Source organism: Panthera tigris, chromosome F2 (genome assembly GCF_018350195.1).
Source record: "Panthera tigris isolate Pti1 chromosome F2, P.tigris_Pti1_mat1.1, whole genome shotgun sequence".
Lineage (NCBI taxonomy): Eukaryota > Metazoa > Chordata > Mammalia > Carnivora > Felidae > Panthera > Panthera tigris.
The window spans coordinates 16,581,454-16,605,040 of NC_056676.1; the positions used below are offsets into that span (position 1 = coordinate 16,581,454).

Sequence of the window (23,587 nt, forward strand, 5' to 3'; positions counted from 1 at the left end):
ATTTATTGGATGTTGGTTATATGCAAGGCATGTATGCTAGGAGAGAGTAGTATAAAATATAATTTGGTTCTTGCCTTCTTGGAACTCAAAGTTTAGCTTTCGTTAGCATTTCTAACAGATCCTTGAGTGAATTATAAGCAAACCTCTGTGTTAAGAATGTTTCTTAGTGGATTTTTCTATGGTAAGAATATTCCTTTTTTCTGGGTCAAGAAATGTAAATGAAATCAAACAATAAGAAGTCATAGACTTTATGTCCTTTCTCCAGGAAGCATGGAGATCTGCGAAGATACATCCCAATATCAGCTAACTCTCGTTCTGATATGGATGGCAGGTTGATGACATTAGTAAACTAGCCAGACCATCTAAACCCTTGCTACTTAATGTATGGTCTACGGACTAGTTGTGACAGCATCACCTGGAAGCTTCTTAGAAATGCTTTATCTTGTTTTCTATCCCAGATCGGCTAATTCCAACTCTGCATTTTAGCAAATCCTCAAGTGTTTCCTATGCACGTTCGAAGTCTGTGAAGCGCTGATCTATGCTACTGTCTTCAATGCAACACAGAAATATTTTTCTTCTCAGAGAAAGGGAGCTAAAAGCAGGGAACAAATATTTACTGCAGATCTGTTATGTAATAGGTACTATAAGTCTCCCCAATGTTTTGTCATATGATACTTAATATAACAATAGAGGTAGAATTTATTGCTACCAAGGAGCAGATGAAAAAACAGAGGCTCAAGTGGCACCATTGTCACCTGCCTAGGAAGTGCTAGGACTGACATTTGATGTCAGGTGTTTCCATCTCCAAAGCCTTTCCTATTACACCAAACTACCTTTTAAGCATATGAAAGAAGGCATTCTAAAACCTTCCAGAATAAAATGTTACTTAAGAATTTCACTAAGGAAAGCATGATTCAGAATCATATAACTATCAACATTGAGATCTATCTTATCATCGCAAAGTGCTTTCTTTGTTAATCTTCACAATAATCAGGTTAGGCAAAAATTACCTCCATTCTGTAAACAAAAAAGCTGAAGCTCAATGTACCTAAAAATTTGTACACAGTCATAAAGCCGTGAGTCAGAGTCAGAATGAGGGTGAAAAGGCTTGACTATTCACTGCTAATGTTCTGGCAGACTAGTCTCTAAAGTCATTTAGGTGCTTAGAAAGCCAAGGTAACTCTTTTACAGCTGTTGGCTGTAGTAGTTTGGAGCCAGCTGGGTTGCTATTTGGGACATTCAACTTTTGCTAACATGACTGCATAAAACCATGTGGAATTCACCCATCATTATGGATGCCTTTGCCCTGTACTATCCACAAATATGTATTAATTTATGAGGTCGTATGATCAAATCTTTAGAAGAGTGTACAAGGCTCAGCATGATGTGACCCTTGGACCCCCTGCCTATTCTGTCATCTTATGTGACTTGGTTCTTGGCTCTGGATGCCCAGCTTCCGTGGCATTCTCTTATCACTTCCTAGTATAGGCTCTGCGTCTTCCCAACTCAGCTCCTTTGCACAGGCTGCTTCTTTGTCTTCTAATGCTCACTCTCCTCTTCCTTGGCTTATGTTTATTCATTCCTTCTTCAGGCCTCACCCTTAATTTCACTTCCTTAGGGAAGCTTTCCCTAACCCCTTGGTCCAGGTCAGGCTCCCCTGTTGGACACTTTCATAATCCCCTGTACTTCTCCATCATGGCACTTATAGTGTAATTAATTATTTGGTTGATTATTTCTTCAAGGTGTAACTTGCTCCACTAAGCTGTTAATTCTAAGAAGGCAAGTACGGTATTTTATTTTAAACTACTGTCTCCTAGCACACATGCCTTGCACATAATCCAATAAATATTTGTTGAATAAATCAATGGATTTCAATAATGTCTGTGAAAATAGTTTTGTAGATTGTAAAGTTTTATATAAGTGCTATTGCTATTATCATTATTTATACTCTGGTGTTTGAAATTTGTCTTGTATTTTAATGATGTTGATGATAAATAATGAATTTGTATATGTTAAATTAATTGTAGTATATTTTCTTTTAATAGCTGATCCTAACTTTAGCACACCTGATGGTTTTTTATACGATATGCATAAGAAGGGCAAAAGTTAACCAGGCAAAGACAGGCAGATTTTCATTCGACTGTGACAGGAATCCTAACCAAATAGAAATGATTTAAACTTCTCACCTGACCTCTTGCTCATAAAATGATGAGTCAATCCTAAGAGATTCACACTTAATCCAGAAGAATTTTGGCAATTTTTCTGGTACTACTTGTTCCTAGGAGACAGTATGTGTTTGCAGACAAATGTGTTTGCTTTTTTTTTTGTCAGAAAACATAGACTATGTTACACAAGATGCTTCCAACTTCTGCCATAGTCGCTAAGACATTAAGATAAATTTTAATTTATTAGTTCCAACTTCAACTCTTCAAAGCCTGGTATTCTCTACTCCTTGGCTCTTTTTAAGTGATTTCTGTTCTGTTCTGTGTACCAAATAGACCAAGTCTCTGCCCTCAGGAACTTACATTCTAGCAAAATAATAACAATAGCTAACTTTTATTAAGAATTTATTATATGCCAGACACTGTGCTGGGAACCTTGTGCAAATAATCTCATATAATCCTCACAATCCCATGAATAGAACCATTATTATTTTCACCCTCATTTTAAGGAGAGAGGAGAGGTTAGGTAGTTTACTCAAAGTCAAGTTTAAAATTTATTAGATATAGGGGCGCCTGGGTGGCTCAGTCGGTTAAGCGTCTGATTTCAGCTCAGGTCATGATCTCACAGTTCGTGAGTTCGAGCCCCACGTCGGGCTCTGTGCTGACAGCTCAGAGCCTGGAGCCTGCTTCACATTCTGTGTCTCCCTCTCTCTCTGCCCCTTCCGTGCTCATGCTCTGTCTCTCTCTGTCTCAAAAATAAATAAACATTAAAAAAAATTAAAATTTATTAGATATAAACCAGGATGATGTTCATGGCCTTTAGCAGCAGCTAAAGGACATTCAGTATTCAGAATGGATACTGACTAAGACTCGGCAGCAGGGTCTAGGAGGCCAGTGAATTCCCTTTACTTCCTGGATTACGGACTGCTCCAGGGGTTGTGGGGGAGGGGTAGATAGATCAGGAAATTAATTGAATTTCAGTGCTGAATTTAAAACAAGACATTTGTAAGAGTTTGGTAATTAAATAGAGTATTAGAGAATCAATTCTGCAGACACATTATTCTGCCTGACACTGCTTAAGCCCCTTGGGGTAGGTAGAACAAGAATGAGGATGTGATCTCTCATCTCAAGGAGCTCAGAACTGGGAGACCTGAGAGTTTGTCTTGGTGCTGATCTCAGGAGTTGGGTCACCTTGAGAGAGTCACCAGCTTTTTGGACTTCTTGGAGAATGGGTTAGTTTTCTAACTGGTAAAACTCAGGTGGGGGGGGTAGCACAGTGATCTATTTTTATGGAGCCTTAAATCATTAATGACCACTTTTAAGGGTGTTCAGCTTTCTTCACATACATGGAATGTCCCATTTAGCTGATACTGTTTTCTTTTTACAGCGGTGCTGTGATAGCTTGAATTTGAAACTCTACAAGGTAATAAAATTGTTCCAAACTGTTTAAATCATTTAGACCAAGTAAACCCTGTACACAAATATGTAATTACATGAATTGCTGTTATTGATGTTAGAATGAAACTGTTTACCCAATGGAAACTAAAGGTGTTCTCTAATTAAAGTCTTTTAAAATCATGCTGATATTTGTACAGTTTAGATCATAATTATGCTAAAATAATTCTTGGTGCTTCAGGGAACATGTGGCTATAGAAAATAATAATGTTGTTATAATTATTTTCAGTGTGTATTTAATGATGTAATATTTTATGCAATAGTAATGTTCAGATGCAACCGGTTGTTAATGATGTGATTGTTGAAAACAGTAAACTCCATTATCATTAAAAAATCTGTGACTGAGCATTCTACTTTTTGTTGTATATGCTAAAGCATTTTTTTCATGTGTATGATAAATATCATGTATTGTTTTCATATACGGTTCCTCACCTATATAAATACACCAGAATAGAACTTTCCAAGGCTCACACTTAGAGTGCATTCAGAATGCACACACTCTGGTATTTATCCTTCCTCACAGACCACACATATTTCTGAATACTGTCAGTAACTGACGTGATGGCAACTGGAACAACAGGAACTAGAGAGATGAGTAAAGAAGAAAAAGATTGACATGACATCTCATCTCCCAGGCCTAATTCCTTTACTACTGGTAGCATGCTACTCCACACCTTTGTTTATTACTTTTAAAGCCTGGATGAACTATACTCAATGAAAGCACTACACCTACTTTAATTACTGAACAAGTCTGCTTTGTTCAAATCTTCAAGGCCCTTGCAGCTGGACATGTGCATGTTCAGAATAATGAGACTAAAAAAGTCCTCATTTTGTGGTGTATGAATATATCCACGGAGGAGGACATTCAGCGTTGCTTGTCACAGACAATTCATGGTATAGTGCTGCAGTGTGGGAAAGCTGGAAAGTGTTCACGATCCAAAGGCAGGTGGACCTGGGTTCAGATCACGGTTCTGAAACTTATTAGCTATGACTGTGGTCAAGATACTTAACTTCTCCAAGCCTCCATTTCCGTAGACCTTGGCTTCTCAACAGTGGCACTATTGACGTTTTAATAATTCTTAGTTGTGAGGAAATTTCCCATGAATTGTAGGATGTTTGGCATCTCTACCCACTAGCTGCCAGTATCAGTTCCCCCTAGTCATGACAATAAAAAATGTCTCCAGACATTGCACATTTCAATAGAGTAAATCACCCCTTTTTAGGATTCACTGCTTCAGATGTTAAGTGTTGGGTTATAGAACCCACTTCATACCTTTGAAGATGTCCACATTCTGGTGCTTGGAACCTAGAAATGTGTAACTTTAATGATAAAAGGGGATTCAGGTTGCAGACAAAATAAAGGTGCTAATAAATTGACCATAAGACAGGAAGATTATTCTGGATTATCTGAGAATATCTAATGTAATCACAAGGGTCCTTAAAAATAAAAGGATAAGAGAGAAGAGGTCAGATGGTGCAGTGTGAAAAGAACTTAGATTGAATTTTCTAGCTTTGAAGATGGGTGGAGGGGTCCACAAGCCAAGGAATGTAGGCAACTTTAGAAGTTAGAAAAGGCAAGGAAACAGATCTTACCACAAGTGTATGGGAGGGAACACAGCCCTACCAATACTTTAATTTTATCTCAATGAGGCCCATGTCAGACTTCTGTCCTAAAAAAACAGGAAGATACCTGTTGTTTTAACCACCAAGGTTATGGTAAATTGTTATTGCAGCAATAGAAAATTAATACAATAGAACTATTGCGAAAATTATGAGATAATGCATATTATTACTATTGCCAGAAAAATAGTAAGTGCTCAACCAATATTAGTGATACTCTTTGGTTAAGAAAAAAAGATTGGGTTATGTCACATTTATCTGTAAATTTTATGCCTTAGGCCTTTAAATTTTTTTTTTTTTATTTTTGTCTGCATGAGAGAGAGAGTGACTGGGGTAGGGTTAGAAAAGAGGAGGACAGAAGATCTGAAGCAGGCTCTGTGCTGACAATGCAGATCTCATGAACCACGAGATCATGAAATAAGCTGAAGTCAGACACTCAACAGACTGAGCCACCCAGGTGCCCCTGCCCTAGGCCTTTTAAAAGGATTCATGAAACTGAAGGATACCAGACACCCTCTCCCTAATCCTAACCCAAACTCTAGCCATAACCCTAACTCTAACCCTAACCCTTAACTACTAACCACTAACCCTAACCCTAACCCTAACCCTAACCCTAACTCTAACCTTAAAGTTATCCCTCTGGAGAGGTCTCTGAACTGCAGGATAATAGGCACATACCCTCACAGTGTCCCTAACCCTAACACTAATCATTATTATGGTCCTAAACTAAACTTTAACCTTAGATCTGAGGGGAAAAGAAAAAAGATTTGGTATATATATATATATATATATATATATATATATACACACACACACACACACACACACACAATGAAATATTACTTAGCCATAAAAAAGAATAAAATCTTTTCATTTGCAACAACATGGGTGGAGCTAGAGAGTATTCTGCTAAGTGCAATAAGTCAGTTGGAGAAAGACAAATGCCATATCACTTCACTCACATGTAGAATTTAAGAAACAAAATAAATAAGCAAATGGGGAAAAAGAAGGAATGGAGAGGCAAACCAGAAACAGGCTCTTAACTGTAGAGAACACATTGATGGTTACCAGAGGGGAGGTGAGTGGAGAAATGGGTGAAATAGGTAATAGGGATTAAGGAGTGGACTTGCTGTGATGAGCACTGGGTGTTGTATGGAAGTGTTGAATCACTATATTGTACACCTGAATCTAATATTACACTGTATACTAGCAAACTGGAATTAAAATAAAAACTTAAAAAATATTAAAAAAAGGATTCATAGATTTCATGCAACATGCTATCTGGACATGCTACTTGTTCAACTGTAGCAAGAAATTCTTCATTCTGCCTTGATATTCAAGCTGTTGCTTATGTGTTTCAACCTACAATTCTGTGCTCTATATCCCCAGCTCTCTGAGTCCTTGACTCCATTATCCTCTAAGGTCTTCCTTTTTGTAGTCATTACTCTAGTCATGTATCTTTGGCTCTGTCCTTTGAGCTCTCTTTTGAGTGTGATAGTTTTCTTATTTTATGGGTCTTGCACAACAGTGATAATAAGGCATGTAAGCCTATGTCTCAAACCTACAGAAGCAAACCCCCTTCCTGGGATAGAAACAGGACAACTGGGATAGCTTTGTTTTATGTATTGTGGTGTTCTGTTGTTTTGTGCCATTACATTTATTTTTTTTCCATCAAGTTTTTTATTTAAATTCTGGTTGGTTAACATACAGTGTTAGAATTTAGTGATTCATCACTTACATACAACACCCAGTGCTCATCGCTACTAATGCCCCTCCTTAACTCATCAACCATTTAACCCATCCCCCTGCCTACTTCCCCTCCAGTAACACTCAGTTTGTTCTCTATAGTTAAGAGTCTATTTCCTGGTTTGCCATCCCTCTCCCCCTTTCCCCCACATGTTCATCTGTTTTGTTTTTTAAATTCCACATATGAGTGAGCCATTACGCTTAGAATCATTACGTTTTCCCAGTAGACTGATCAATGTCTCTGTCTCCAGTAATTTTCTTTTCTCTGAAGTCTACTTTATCTGATATAAACATAGCCATTACTGTTTTTTTTAATTAATGCTTGCATGATATATCTTTTCCCATATTTTAACCTTCAACCTACTTGCACAATTGTATTTGAGATGAGTTTCTTATAGATAGCCTACCATTGGATCATATTTTTAAATCCATTATGCAATCCCTGTCTCTTAAGTGGTATAATTAGATGATTTACATTTAAAGTAATTTTGATTATGTTAGGATTTAAGTCTACCATTTTATTACTTGTTTTCTACTTGTTACCTATTTCTCATTCCACTGTTTCTATTTTTACCCTCCTCTGGGTTACTTGAATGTTTTTAGGATTCCATCTTGATTTATTATTGTCTTTTTTAGTACATCACTTGATATAGTTTTCTTAATGACTGCTTTAAGTAATACAATATACATATATAATTTATTATAATCTACTGGTATAAATGTTTTCCCACTTTGAGAAAACATACTTCTATTTAGGCCTCTTTACCCTTTCCACCTTTTAAATATAGGTGGGTTTTTTTTTAATATAGTTTTCTTACATGTTACAATACATTGAGCACCACATCAGGTGCTGTTATGCTTTTTGTTTCCATCATCAAAATGATTTAAGAAACATGAGGCATAAGGATAACAATGCAATAGCTTGAGAGTCGAGAAATAAACACTGACATTTATTGTTAATTAATTTCCAACAAGGGTGCCAAGATAATTCAATGGGGGAATAATAATCTTTTTAACAAACGATGCTGGGACAACTGAGGGGGCATGCCAGAATCTCATCAATTCTCTGAACATCAGGAAAAAAAGATTTCAGGGGGAAAAAAGAGGGGAGTAAACTGTTTCAACAGCTATTGAGAAAATGGAAATGGAGTTATTTATCATTGACATCGTTAAAATATAAGATAAATTTCAAGCAATCAGAGTATTAATGATAACAGCAATGCCAGTTATATAAAATTTTTATAGTTCACAAAAATATTTTCATAGACATTATTTAAATCCATTGATTTATTCAACAAATATTTATTGGACATTGGTTTGTGTAAGGCATGTGTGCTAGCCTAGCTTTCCACTGGTTTCTATAGGACACCCATACTATCAACATCAGAAGCAACAACAACTGACACAAATTTCAGAACATTCACAGTGACTCCAGCTCATGTGTATGAACTCTAGCTTATATTTGCTTTCCCTACACTTATGTCAATTTCCCCTTCCCATTGCCTGTCCTGTAGACTTCAAGTTTTAGCATCAGAAGCAGAAAACAACAGCCCCACAGAGATTTATTAAGCTTTACAATTACATAATATCACACTGCTATAACCAATTCTCTTAGGTATATATGTATATCCTAGTGGTATTGCCTCTCTGATTGAACTCTGACAGATACACTAAAACAAATAATCCTTTGCCAGTTTACTACAGACTTCTCCAAACTGGGCTTTCATTATTTTAACCAACAATTTGGATTGGTGACTTAGTTATTTTTTAAGTAAATATTTTATTTTAGAATAGTTTTAGGTTTATAGAAAAATTGGGAAGATAGTACAGACAGTTTCCAATTTCCCCAATCCTTAGTTTACCCTATTATTTTTAATAACAGCTTTATTGAGATATAATTCACATACCATACCATTCACCCATTTAAGGTATACACTCCAATGGCTTTTAGTATATTCACAGAGTTGTGCAATCATCATCACAATCAATTTTAGAACATTTTTATTTTCTCCCCCATGAAAAACCTGTACCTACTAGTAGGCATTTTTCCTCCCACCCTAGGCAACCACTAGCCTACTTTTTTTCTCTCTGGATTTGCCTATATTGGACATTTCACATACTTTGAATCATCCAATATGTGGTCCTTTGTGACTGGCATTTTTCACTGACACTATGTTTTCTGAATTCATTTATCTTTTACCAAGTATTGTTATTTCATTTCTTTTTATTACTGAATACTATTCCATAGTATAGATATGCCAGCTTTTTAAAAATCCATTATTTATTTATTTATTTATTATTATTTTTTAAATTTACATCCAAGTTAGTTAGCATATAGTACAATAATACTTTCTGGAGTAGAATCCAGTGATTCATATCCTACATATAACACCCAGTGGTCCTCCCAACAAGTGTCCTCCTTAATGCCCCTTGCCCATATACCCCATCCCCCCATGAAACCCCTCCAGCAACGCTGTTTGTTCTCTATATTTAAGAGTCTCTTATGTTTGTTCCCCTCCCTGTTTTTATATTATTTTTGCTTCCCTTCCCTTATGTTCATCTGTTTTATATTTAAAATTCAACATATGAGTGAAGCCATATATTTATCTTTCTTTCTCTGACTGACTTATTTCGCTTAGCATAATACACTCTAGTTCCATTCACATAGCTGCAAATGGCAAGATTTCATTCTTTTTAATCACCAAGTAATATTCCATTGTGTATATATGCCACTTCTTCTTTATACATTATCAGTCGATGGACACTTGGGCTTTTACCATACTTTGGCTATTGTCAATAGTGCTGATATAAACATTGGGGTGCATGTGCCCCTTCGAAACAGCATACTTGTATCCTTTGGATAAGTACCTAGTAGTGCAATTGCTGGGTCATACGGTAGTCCTATTTTTAATTTTTTGAGGAACCTCCATACTGTTTTCCAGAGTGGCTGCACCAGTTTACATACCAGAAAAATCCATTTATTAATTGATGGACATTTGGGTTACTTCTACTTTTGGGCTGTTAATGAATAATGCTGCTATGACCATTTGTGTACTAGTTTTGGATGGACATACATTTTCATTTCTCTTGGGTATATACCTATGAGTGGGATTGCTAGGTTTATGTTTTGTATTTTGAGGAACTTCCAGACTGTTTTCCAAAGTGACTACTACTTACATTTCTACTGGGAGTGTAGAAGGGATTATTATCTGTCTCTTTTTTTTTATTATTAGAGCTATTCTTTTGATTATAGGGTGTGAACTGGAAGCTCATTGTGGTTTTGATTTGCATTTCCCTTATGACTAATGACACTGAGCATCTTTTCCTGTGCTTTGGTGGCCACATGTATATCTTCTTAGGAGAAAAGTCTATTCACATCCTTTGCTCATTGTTAAATTGAATTATTTATCTTTTTATTATTGAATTGTAAGAGTTCTTAATATGTTCCAGATACAATTCCCTTATCAGGTATATGATTTGCAAAAATTTTCTCCCATTTTCATGTTCCTGATGGTGTCTTTTGAATCACAAAAAATTTAATGTGGATAATGTCTAATTTATCTTTTCATTGCTGTTGTTACTTGTGCTGGGAACATCAACTTTTAAGTGAAATCCTGAACATTAATCTGTTTCATAACACTTTCATTGGCAGTTGAATCATTTAAATACAAAACAAAACTTAGTTTGATAAACTTGGTATCCCATTAGGTAGAAAAGGATAGAAAAGCTGGGGTATAAGTTGAGGGTATACCAAGTAGAACTGTCCCATCATAGCTACATTTATATCAAATGAACTGAGAGCATGTGTACAAGGTACCACAAATGTCTGTTAGAGTTGAATCCGTGCACCACTGAGATATGCTCTACTGACAACCAACCACTTACAATGGGGGTTGCACATAATCTCTTAAAGAACAGATTTACAATGGGAGGGTCAGTGAAACAAGTCATAGTTCCTGTTCTTGCACCTGTTCCCAAGACTACAACTTGTATTCTTCATCCTTCTCCTCCTCAACCCATTTAATATTTTCCCTATACTTGGCCATTATTTCAGCCTCTCTGGATTCTCTGCCTGGTGGAATCACCAATACCTTCATCTCTGGGGGTACTGAGGCTTTGACTGTCTTATTCCATCAGGCCATAGTTAGTGCATTCACTGTTTATTATTATTCACTGGGAATGGAAACACTAAGGGATGTTCCAATTAGTCCTTCAAGTTGCAAGCTCTTTCCTGACCCAGAAAGTAGCAGCAACCTTGTAATCACAGTCAATTATTACAAACAATAGAATAAGTCCTTTCTTTGCTTGTTGACCCAAGAACACGAGAAGTCTAAAGTGACCAGGCATTAGCTGTAGTTGTGGGTTCAGTGAAACATCATTATGTGACTGGTGAAAGTATTCCCTCCTCTTTGGGAATGAGGACATCTAATCCAGAGTTGCAGAGGTGGGAAACATATATTCTGCAAGTGGGCTCATGAAAGTGATGCTGAGAGGAGCTTGATTTCTGGACTTGTGAAATGCACTTTTGAAGAGCAGGTACGGTACATCACGCATTTGTTCAATGCATATATCACATCCTGAAGGACTCTGCAGCAACACTGTGGGACCTTGTCTCCAAGCTGGCACCTTAACTGAGACATTCCAGAGATCTATCAGGCTGATGCTCTGGGGAATGTGGTATGTGGAGAATTAGTGTGTCCCATGGCCATATGCCTATGGTCACACACCCTTTTGCTGTGAAATGGTTTCTTCAGTCTGTGACAGTGTTTCACAGGATCTCATGTTGGTAAAGTACATTCTATAAGCCCTTAGAGAGTGGTGCTGTCAAAACTGCAGGCAGACTCAACAAGAAAAAAAAAAAAAAAGAAAATACCCAAATAAACAAAATCAGAAATGAGAGATGAGAAATAACAACTGACACTGTAAAAACACAAAGGATTATAAGAGAATACTACTAAAAATTATATGCCAACAAATTAGAGAACCTAGAAGAAGTGGATAAATTCCTAGAAGCATACAATCTTCCAAAACTTAACCAGAAAGAAATAGAAAATCTGAACAGTTATAAGTAATGAAACTGAATTGGTAATAAAAAAAATGACCAAAAAATAGAAGTCAAGGAACAGATGGATTCACAGGTGAATTCTACCAGACCTTTAAAAAAGTGTTAATACTTATTCTCCCCCAACAATTCCAAAAAATAGAAGCTTCAAATATATTCCACAAGGCCAGGATTATCCTGATACCAAAATCAGACAGATGCTACAAAAAAAGAAAACTATATGCCAATATCCCTGATAAACAGAGATGCAAAAATCATTAACAAAATATTACCAAATTGCATACAGCAATACATTCACAAGATCATTCACCATGATCAATGGGATTTATTCCTGGGATGAAAGGATAGTTCAATATTTTCAAATCAATTGATGTCATACACCACATCAACAAAACGAGGATAAAAATTATATGATCATCTCAATAGATGCAGAAAAAGCATTTGATGAGATTCAACATCCATTCATGATAAAAACTCTCAACAAAGTGGGGTTAGAGGAACATACTTCAAAACAACAAAGGCCATATATGAAAAACCCACAGCTAACATCATACTCAATGGTGAAAAACGGAGAGCTTTATCTCTAAGGTCAGGAACAAGACAAGGATGTCCATTCTTGCCAGCTTTACCCAGTGTAGTACTGGAAGTTCCAGCCACAGCAATCAGAAAAGAAAAAAGAAATAAGAGGCATCCATACTGGCAAAGAAAAAGTTAAACTGTCATCATTTGCAGACAATGTGATACTATACATAAAAAAACCTAAAGACTCCAGCAAAAAAACTACTAGAATAAACGAATTCAATAAAGTGACATGATACAAAATTAATAACCAGAAATCAGTAGTGTTTCTGTACACTAATAACAAAGTAGGAGAAAGAGAAATTAAGAAAAAAACACCATTTACAATTGTACCAAAAAAGAATAAAACACCTAGGAATAAACTAAACCAAAGAAGTGAAAGTCCTGTACTTCAAAGACTATAAAACATTGATGAAAGACATTGAAGAAATTGAAGATGACACAAACAAATGCAAAGGTATTCCATGCTCATGAATCGGAAGAATTAATATTGTTAAAATGTCCGTATCACCCAAAGTAATCTGCAGATTCAATACCATCCCTATCAAAATACCAACAGTATTTTTCACCAAACTAGGACAAATAATACTAAAATTTGTATGGAACCACAGAAGATCCTGAATAGCCAAAGCAATCCTGAGAAAGAAGAACAAATCTGGAGGTATCACAATACCAGGTTTCAAGATATATTACAAAGTTGTTGTAATCAAAAAGTATGGCAATGGCAAAAAAAATAGACACATAGATCAATAGAACAGAATAGAAACCCTAGAAATAGACCCATGATTATATGGTCAATTAATCTTTGACAAAAGAGGCAAGAATATACCATGGGGGAAAGTTTTTTCAACAAATGGCTTTGGGAAAACTGAACAGCTACCTGTAAAAGAGTGAAACTGGACCACTTTGTAACATCATACACAAAAATAAACTCAAAGTGGATTAAAGACTTAAATGTTGAGACCTGAAATCATAAAAATCCTAGAAGAGGACACAGACAGTAATTTCTTTGACACTGGCCATAGCAACATTTTTCTGGCTATGTCTCCTCAGGCAAGGAAAACAAAAGCAAAAATAAACTTTTGGGAGTACATCAAAATGAAAAGTTTTTCCACAGCAAAGGAAACCAACAAAACTAAAAAAAAGACAACCTACTGCATGAGAGAATATATTTACAAATGATATATCTGATAAGGGCTTAATATCCAAAATACACAAGGAACTTATACAACTGAACACCAAAAAAACCCAATCAAATTAAAAAATGGGCAGAGGAACTGAATAGACATTTTCCCAAAAAAACATATAGATGGCCAACAGACACTTGACAAAGTCTCAGCATCACTAACCATCATGGAAATGTATATCAAAACCACAGTAAAATATCATCTCACACCTGTCAGAATGGCTAAAATCAAACGGACAAGAAATAACAAGTGTTGGCGAGAATGTGGTGAAACAGGCACTCTCGTGCACTGTTGGTGGGAGTGTAAATTGGTACAAGCACTGTGGAAAGCAGTATGAAGGGTCCTCAAACCTAAAAATAGAAATATCATATGATCCAATAATTCCACCATTGGGTATTTGACCAAAAGAAAATGAAAAACATTAATTCAAAAGGTATATGTACTTCTATGTTTATTGCAGTATTTACAACAGCCAAGATATGGAAGCAACCTAAGTGTCCATCAATAGACAAATGGATAAGAAAAATGTGGTATACATATACAATGGGATATTATGCAGCCATAAAAAATATCATGAGATCATTCGGACTCCGCTCTGTCAGTGTGGAGACTGCTTGGGATTCTCTCTCCCTCTCTCTCTGCCTCCTCCTGTGCTCTCTCTCTCTCTCTCTCTCTCTCTGTCTCAAAATAAATAAATAAACTTAAAAATATTATGAGATCTTGCCATTTGAGACCAAATGGATGGACCTAGATGGTATCATGCTAAGTGATATAAATCAGTCAGACAAAGACAAATACCATATGATTCCACTCATATGGTATCTAAAAATACCTCAAAAAATGAACAGACCAAAAGCAGAATGAGACCTATAAATACAGAGAACAAACTGGTGGAAGTAGGTAGGGGAATTGGCAAAATGAGTGAAGGGGAGTGGGAGGTACAGGCTTCCAGTTATGGAATGAGTAAGTCATAGGAATAAAAGGCACAGCATAAGGAATATAGTCAATGATATTGTAATAGTGACATGTCAGGACAGATGGTATCTACACTTGTGAGCACAGCATAATGTATAAATTTATCAAATCACTACATCACACACCTGAAACTAATGTAACATTGTGTGTCAACTCTACTCAAAAAAAAAAAAAAATACCAAAGAAAAAAAAAGTACTGCAGGCAGGGAAGTCACATCCTTATTCATCCTTAGTCAAAGACTAATTACTGCTCCTCCAGGATTGAAAAGATCCACAATAATCAGTTTATCCAAGAGATTAGCTGGTCTTCTCAGGGGTTACCATATATATACATATATACATATATATATATATATATATATATATATATATATGTATATATATGTATATTTTTTTAATGTTTATTTATGAGAGAGAGAGAGACAGACAGACAGAGCATGAGTGGGGGAGGGACACAGAGATAGAGAGACACAGAATCTGAAGCAGGTTCCAGGCTCTGCATTGTCAGCACCGAGCCCAACGCAGGGCTTGAACTCATGCACCTCGAGATCATGACCTAAGCTGAAGTCAGATGCTTAACTGACTGAGCCACCCAGGTGCTCCTCAGGGGCTACTATACTGAGAACACAGCTTTGGTCTCCATTTGTTGCTTCCCAGTTCTGTATTCAGCAGTGGCATCTATGGGGAGAGAGCCTGTAATGCTGTGCCCATTTTTAACTTCCAGTGCTGCCACCATGGCTACCCTGTGTGTGGACACATTGTTCAAGCACTGGGTCAGCTAAGAAGAGTTACTCAGTTCACCCGGTTGCAGTGTTTCATCTACAGTGGGTGTTTTCTGGTGGCTACTAAAGCAAACCAAAAAGCTCTACTTCTCTGTGCCTACTCCCAGTGAAAAGAACAGCCCTGCCTAAGTTTAAAGCTAAGGTCTCTTTTCTGCTTATTATGGATCTTTGATAAGAAATACAATTGCTGAGAAGTCTGTTTTGCTTGCTGTTTGCTACGAGCATTGTGAAACCTTTCCTGAATGTAACTCACTATGTAATAGAGTAAGTTGTGAAACTTCCTAAATGTAGTCTGGTGTGTAATAACACACCTAGTGTGTGTATTACACACCTAGTCTGGTGTGTAATAGAATAAGTGACTGTACATGAACTAACCGGCATTTCTCGCTTCTGTAAACCTGCTTGCTTAACACATCCCTCCCCTTCCCCCTTCCCCCTTTTTCCTCCTGCCACAAGTAACAGGACAAAGCCTTCCCGCCAAAGGACAAAGGACGCCCAATCAGAGAACAACAAATGTCCTTACTTTAAAACCAACTAATCAGGCCCCTCATAATTTGAAACCTCCCCTGTGCTATTTGTCTCTGTCTACAAAAACGCTGTACCAACCCTGATCGGGGCCTCTTAGCGTCACCGGCAACGAGTGCGCGGAGGTCCAGGTTCGAACCTGCAATAAATGACCCTTGCCGCTTGGCTTTGACTTATGACTCTGGTGGTCTCTTGTGGGATCCACAACTTCGGGCATTACATTTGGAGGTCCCACCGAGATTTCCCCCGAGCCCACCAGACTTCTGGTCAACGGGTCATATCTGATTCTGATAGATTGGTAAGTAAGCCGGCTCTAACGTTCTTCCTTTTTTCTGATCTGTGTTTCTTCTCTGGAGAACCGGTTCTATCTGGAAGATGGTGTGACCCTGGCGGACACGCTATAGGGCACCCAGCCGGGGTCAGTTGGAGACGTCCACTGACACAGGGGGCCTTTCTGGCCCATCGGGGGGGCCTTTTTGGCCCATCAGGACTCTTTTCTGTGGGCCACTCACGCCCAACACGCTGCGAGTTAACCACTTTCACTTTCTCTACGGACTTCCAGTTTCTCTGTATAAATTAGTGCAGAGTGCTAAAAAACATCTCTAGGCGCCTAAAAAAACCAGTAGGCATGCCCATTGTTACCCGTGTTCTGATGTGATGTGTGTCTGTGTGTCTGTCTGTTAAATTGACTGGAATGATTGTTGGGAGTCAGGAGCACGCGCCTGACTTACCCTATGTGTAGTTCCACGGCGTAAGCTACGGGATTCGAATGGGCTCTAACCCGATTTCTGCGGTGATCCTCATATGGCTTAAGGCGGTCAAAAATTTTGATCCAAGCAGGGGGTTTATACCTGCCCGCCTATGCTAAGAGGCACCTAAGTTCCCGCGAGGGACGCGGACGGGCAAGTACGCGAGTACTTCTGTGTCATTCTAAATGTATTGTCATCCCTGGGCCCTTGTAATTACCGCCATCCTAATCATAATTTTCTCTGTGGGGCTGGCTGAAACAGCACCAGAAAGTTGGAACCGCTGCGAAAGATTCTTGTTAGTTTTTGTTTTTCTTTCATGGGTCGGATGCTTTATTGGAATTAAGTGTTTTCTCGGCTAATCAGAATTAATTATTCCATCCTTTGTTCCTCTCTTCTCCTTCCTCAGCTCCCTGCGGCTTTTCCTCCCGCCCCTCCGCCCGGGGCCCAGCCAAGCCGCCAGGAGTCTTACCCTCAGAGGTTGCCTGCACGAACTATTCCACTGCTAGTTTCAGCCGCTTCAGGGCCCCCTCCGTGCCACCCCCTGGCCAGCGGCACCCCCCCGCATCCGTGCTGCCCGTGCCCCCTTCCCTTCTCCTCTTCCTCAGAATCATAACATGGGCCAAATGCAGAGCACCCCTCTTTCCCTTCTCCTCACCAACTTCAAGGATGTAAGAGCTAGAGGACACAGCTTAAGCCTAGACATTCGCAAAAGAAAGTTGATCACCTACTGCCGCTCTGAATGGCCCACCTTTGGGGTCAGTTGGCCTACAGAGGGAACCTTCTGCCTCCCTGTGGTCCTTAAAGTAAAATCAAGGGTTTTCCTACCAGGGAAAGAAGGTCACCCGGATCAGATTCCCTATATTCTGGTGTGGCAAGATTTAGTGGAAAATCCACCTCGTTGGATGGCCTCTTTCTTAACAGCAGGGTCATGCCAAATCCTAGCGGCTAAACCTATCAACCCTCCCAAGCCGCTAACTCCAACTGCACCCCCTGTCCTCCCCGACAGCCAAGATTTACTTTCTCTCGACCCTCCCCCCTACCAGATTCCCCCCCTTATTCCACAAGCTGCCCCCATCCCTGCTCCTGACCCCACTCCCCCTGCGCCAGCAGAGCCTCCCATAGCCCAGCCGATGGAAAAACTAGAGAATAGGGAGGCTCAACCCGCGCTCATGCCTAGTGGGGGCGAAATCCAAGGGCCAGCTGGACGCACTCGTAGGCGGGCCCCACATGAGCTAGGACTCCGCCTTCCTGACTCCACCGTAGCTTTACCCTCACGGGAAATAGGGCCTCCCGATGATACGGGGAACCCCCGACTTCAATACTGGCCCTTCTCTACCAGTGACCTGTATAACTGGAAAACCCAGAATGCCCGATTTTCTGATAACCCTAAAGATTTAATAGCTCTCCTGGACAGTGTTATGTTCACCCACCAACCCACCTGGGATGACTGTCAGCAACTCCTCAGAATCCTGTTCACCACCGAGGAGCGAGAAAGAATTCAATTGGAAGCAAGAAAGCTGGTGCCTGGAGATGACGGCCAACCCACTGCTAACCTTGATCTCATTAATGCAGCTTTTCCCTTGACCCAACCCCCACAGGATGGCTGGGACTACAACACGGCAAAATGTAGGGGACGGCTGCGCATTTATCGCCAGACTCTAATGGCGGGTCTCCGGGCTGCTGCACGCAAGCCCACTAATTTGGCAAAAGTGTATTCAGTAATACAAGGTAAGACAGAGAGCCCTGCCGCTCATTTAGAAAGATTAATGGAAACCTTCAGACAGTATACCCCCATGAACCCCGAGGCCCCCGAAAATCAAGCTGCTGTTGTAATGGCCTTTGTAAATCAGGCAGCCACTGATATTAAAAAGAAACTCCAGAAACTAGAGGACCTGGAGGGAAAACAGATTCAGGACTTACTCCGCATTGCCCAGCGTGTCTATAATAATAGAGAGACTCCAGAGGACAGGCAACTTAAAGCTACCGAAAAAATGACCAAAGTCCTGGCGCTGTTGTCCAAAAGCCCCTGGATAAAGACCAATGTGCCTATTGCAAAGAAAAAGGCCATTGGGCCCGAGAATGCCCTAAAAAGAAAAAGCCACGTCATAATCAAAAACTGTGGCAGCCAAAAACCACACCCGCCCTCGTCACTCAAGATGCAGAATAGGGAAGACGGGGTTCGAATCCCCTCCCCGAACCTAGGGTAATGCTACAAGTGGAGGGGAACCCAGTGCAATTCCTAGTCGACACAGGGGCACAACATTCGGTCTTGATCAGACCCCATGGAAAAATTTCTGAAAAATCTTCCTGGGTCCAAGGGGCTACCGGAATAAAAAAATATCCCTGGACCACCCAGAGGACTGTGGACCTAGGAAATGGAAAGGTCACCCATTCCTTCCTAGTCATCCCCGACAGCCCCTGCCCCTTATTAGGAAGAGACTTACTCACTAAAATGGGGGCCCACATTCATTTTACGCCAGGGGGCCCCCAAGTGACTAGCCCTCACAACCAACCCATGACCATACTTACTCTAAGATTAGAAGATGAATATCAACTCCATCAGGAGCCACCTTTGCAAAGTCAAAACATAGAGCCCTGGCTCCAGCAGTTTCTGGAAGCATGGGCTGAAACCGGGGGTACGGGGTTAGCTAAACATTGCCCAGCTCTATTCATAGAGCTGAAACCGGGGGCAGATCCAGTTCGGGTCCGACAATACCCGATGTCAATGGAGGCCAGAAATGGCATCACGCCACATATCCGTCGCCTCCTAGACTTAGGCATCTTGCGTCCCTGCCATTCAGCCTGGAACACCCCCCTGCTGCCTGTACGAAAATCTAACAGTGCGGACTACTGTCCAGTACAAGATCTAAGAGAAGTTAACCGCCGAGTCATGGACATACACCCAACAGTACCCAACCCCTATACCCTCCTAAGTGCCCTCAGCCCAGAAAGACAATGGTATACTGTCCTTGATTTAAAAGATGCTTTTTTCAGCCTGCCTCTGGCCCCCAAAAGCCAAGAGCTCTTCGCCTTCGAGTGGTCCGACCCTGAGAGGGGCATAAATGGACAACTCACCTGGACCCGGCTCCCCCAAGGATTTAAAAACTCACCCACCTTATTCGATGAGGCACTTCACGAGGATCTGGGTGAGTTCCGGAATCAAAACCCCGAAGTGACTCTCTTGCAGTACGTCGACGATCTTTTAATCGCCGCTGAAACTGCCGAAGCTTGCTTGCAAGGCACCAGGAACCTCCTCCGGACACTTGGTGCCCTGGGGTACCGCGCTTCAGCAAAGAAGGCCCAAATTTGCAGGTCCCAGGTAACCTACTTGGGGTATCTGTTAAGAGAAGGCCAGCGGTGACTCACTGATTCAAGGAAGGAAACCGTCCTCCGCATCCCCCGACCCACAACGCGAAGGCAGGTGAGAGAATTCCTGGGATCGGCCGGGTTCTGCCGCTTGTGGATACCTCGGTTCGCCAAGATGGCTAAGCCTCTTTACCTGGTCACCCGAGAACAGGCGCCCTTTGAGTGGACCGAGGAAACTGAGCAGGCTTTCCAACAAATTAAACTCGCCCTGTTGTCGGCGCCAGCCTTAGGGCTCCCCGATGTCTCCAAACCCTTCCATCTCTTCGTAGATGAAAACAAGGGGGTAGCCAAAGCAGTGCAGACGCAACTCGTTGGCCCATGGCCCAGGCCCGTTGCCTATCTTTCAAAAAGACTAGACCCAGTAGCGGCTGGCTGGCCCCCTTGCCTCCGTATGATCGCTGCTACAGCTCTAATGGTAAAGGATGCTGATAAGTTAACTATGGGACAAGAGTTACATGTTACAACCCCTCATGCCATCGAGGGAGTCCTCAAACAACCTCCTGACCGATGGATAAGTAACACCCGACTGGTTCACTACCAGGGACTATTATTAAATCCCCTCAGAATCATTTATGCTCCCCCCCGAACACTAAACCCTGCCTCCCTGCTACCAGACCCGGACTTAGATACCCCTCTCCATGACTGTGCTGAGATACTGGCACAGGTTCATGGAGTTCGGGAAGATTTACAGGATCACCCTCTACCAGACGCCGAGGTTACCTGGTTCACTGACGGCAGTAGCTTTGTACATCAGGGTCAAAGGTACGCAGGGGCAGCAGTCACAACTGAAACTGAGACTGTTTGGGCAGAGCCTTTGCCAGCTGGCACCTCTACCCAATGGGCTGAACTTGTAGCCTTAACCAAGGCACTGACTCTGGGAAAAGACAAGAGACTAAACGTGTATACCGATAGCAGATATGCTTTTGCTACGGCCCACATACATGGAGCTATATAGAGAGAGAGGGGACTGTTAACTGCAGAGGGGAAAACTATCAAAAACAAAGAAGAAATATTGGCTCTTTTAAAGGCACTCTGGCTGCCTAAACGACTAGCCATCATACATTGCCCAGGCCACCAAAAACCGGTCACACCGGTGGCCAGAGGAAATAATTTGGCTGACCAGGTGGCCCGAGAGGCGGCCTTACAGGTGGACTGTGCTTTAATGACCACCCTACCAGACCCCGGTTCAGCTAGTTTACCAGAAAATCCCGCCTACACTAAAGAAGACCTAAACTGGATCCAAAAATTACCTTTAACTCAGTGCCTTAACGGATGGTGGAGAGCAGCAGACTGTAGCATAATTCTCCCAGAAGAAACGGGAAATAAAGTCTTATCCAAGATGCACCGAGCCACTCATATGGCACCAGAAAAATGCAGGACTTAATAAGACATGCTAGGATCACCATTAGAGACTCCAGGACAAAAAATTGAACAGATAGTTCCTAGCTGTAAAGCTTGCCAACTAACTAACACTACCAACCATGGGAAAAACCCTGGCTCCAGAACCCGCGGAACCAGGCCGGGAGCCTATTGGGAAGTAGACTTCACCGAGGTAAAGCCTGGAAAATATGGATATAAGTATTTGTTAGTGTTTATAGATACCTTTTCAGGATGGACAGAGGCCTTCCCCACCAAGCATGAAACTGTGCAGGTAGTAGCAAAGAAAATGTTGGAAGACATCATGCCCAGGTACGGAGTCCCTACCCTAATAGGATCAGACAATGGACCAGCATTCATTTCAAAGGTAATACAAGGGATAGCTCAGTTTATTGGGGCTGATTGGAAACTACATTGTGCATATAGACCCCAAAGCTCAGGACAGGTAGAAAGAATGAATAGAACTCTAAAAGAGACCTTAACTAAATTGACCATGAAGACTGGCGCTAATTGGGTAGTCTTACTCCCCTACGCTCTGTTCAGGGTGCAGAACTCCCCTTACAAACTGGGATTAACCCCATTTGAAATCATGTATGGAGTGCCCCCCCCCTATAATTCCCAACCTACAGTCTAATGTGTTAACTGAATTTGATGATCATAAACTTCTTATTTCCCTGAGGGAACTCCAGCACACCCACCAGGAAGTTTGGTCCAGACTGAGAGCCATTTATGAGACTGGCCCTCCCCCTGAGTCCCATCACTACCGACCCGGAGACTGGGTATACGTGCGGAGACATAAGCAAGAGACCCACCAGCCATGGTGGAAGGGACCCTACATTGTGATCCTAACTACGCCCACCGCTCTCAAGGTCGACGGGATTGCTACCTGGATCCATTACACCCACGCCCGACCAGCTGATCCCTTTGCAGTTCGAGAAGACTTCGTGCCGGAAGCCAACACAGCCTGGACAGTTGACCAGAGTAGGACCCATCCTTTAAAATTAACTCTGTGCCGAAGACCCAGACCAGCTCCTGACCCATAATGACCAAAAAAAGAACACTCATCAGCATACTCCTACTCACTTTCTACGGACTGATAAGTATTGCGGGCAACCCTCATATCCCCTATACCTTAACGTGGGAAATTATTAATTTAGAAACTCATGAAGTCTATAATACCACCACTAAATCAGATACCCCCTTAAATTCTTGGTGGCCCGATCTGTATTTCAACTTAGAAGATGTAGCTGTCTCCATGGGATTACTCCCTCCTCCCTCTGACCTTATCCTTACCCCAGGGAAACACCAACGCCGCGCCCCTGCACGCGTATATGGGTATACACCTGGGGAACGAGGAACTCTAAGCCAAAGGGGATTTTATGCATGCCCAGGGTTCGGACCAAATGCTCACACCACATGTGGAGGAATTTTAAGCTACTACTGTAAATCCTGGAGTTGCGTCACTATCAATGATGGGAACTGGAAATGGAACGTAAAACCCCATTATATTAACATGAAATTTGCTAGCCCCTGCCCCAAACACAAGCTAGCGGGCCTAACATTTGGAACAGGTCCCTGTAACCTTGTCTGCATTAAATTTCTAGAAGATGGGAAAAAAGATACTAGATGGACCTCTGGGCTTAGTTGGGGAATCTATTTATATCGAGGGCCACCCTACTATGCAACTGTTATTCAGATAAAACTAAAGGCAGAACCCAAGACTCTACCAACCTTAGTAGGGCCAAACCAATCAGTAGGGCCCCCGAATAAGCCCGATCCTACCCAACGGCCCACAGATAAGAGCACTAATCCTCCCAATTCTCCGTCCACTCAAGCAGTCCCTATAGTCAGGACTACTTCAAAAAAAAACTCCTCCCACACTCCCTCCATTAACCCTGGGGGCCCGTCAAAAATTCAAACCCCATTTAAAAATGACCCCTTATGGACAATGATAAATTCCACTTATCAGGCCTTAAACCATACTAACCCTAAGGAGACAGAA

General features: G+C 40.9%; 1 protein-coding gene across 1 annotated transcript; it reads left to right on the forward strand.

Moving 5' to 3' along the window:
- The first annotated feature begins 16,384 nt into the window (after positions 1–16,384).
- Positions 16,385–22,269, forward strand: LOC122234862. The gene is given in 2 exon segments (XM_042972707.1): positions 16,385–18,855; positions 18,858–22,269. Coding segments are annotated over 2 exon segments (4,134 nt in total). The 5' UTR covers positions 16,385–17,456; the 3' UTR covers positions 21,593–22,269.
- The last annotated feature ends 1,318 nt before the right edge of the window (positions 22,270–23,587 follow it).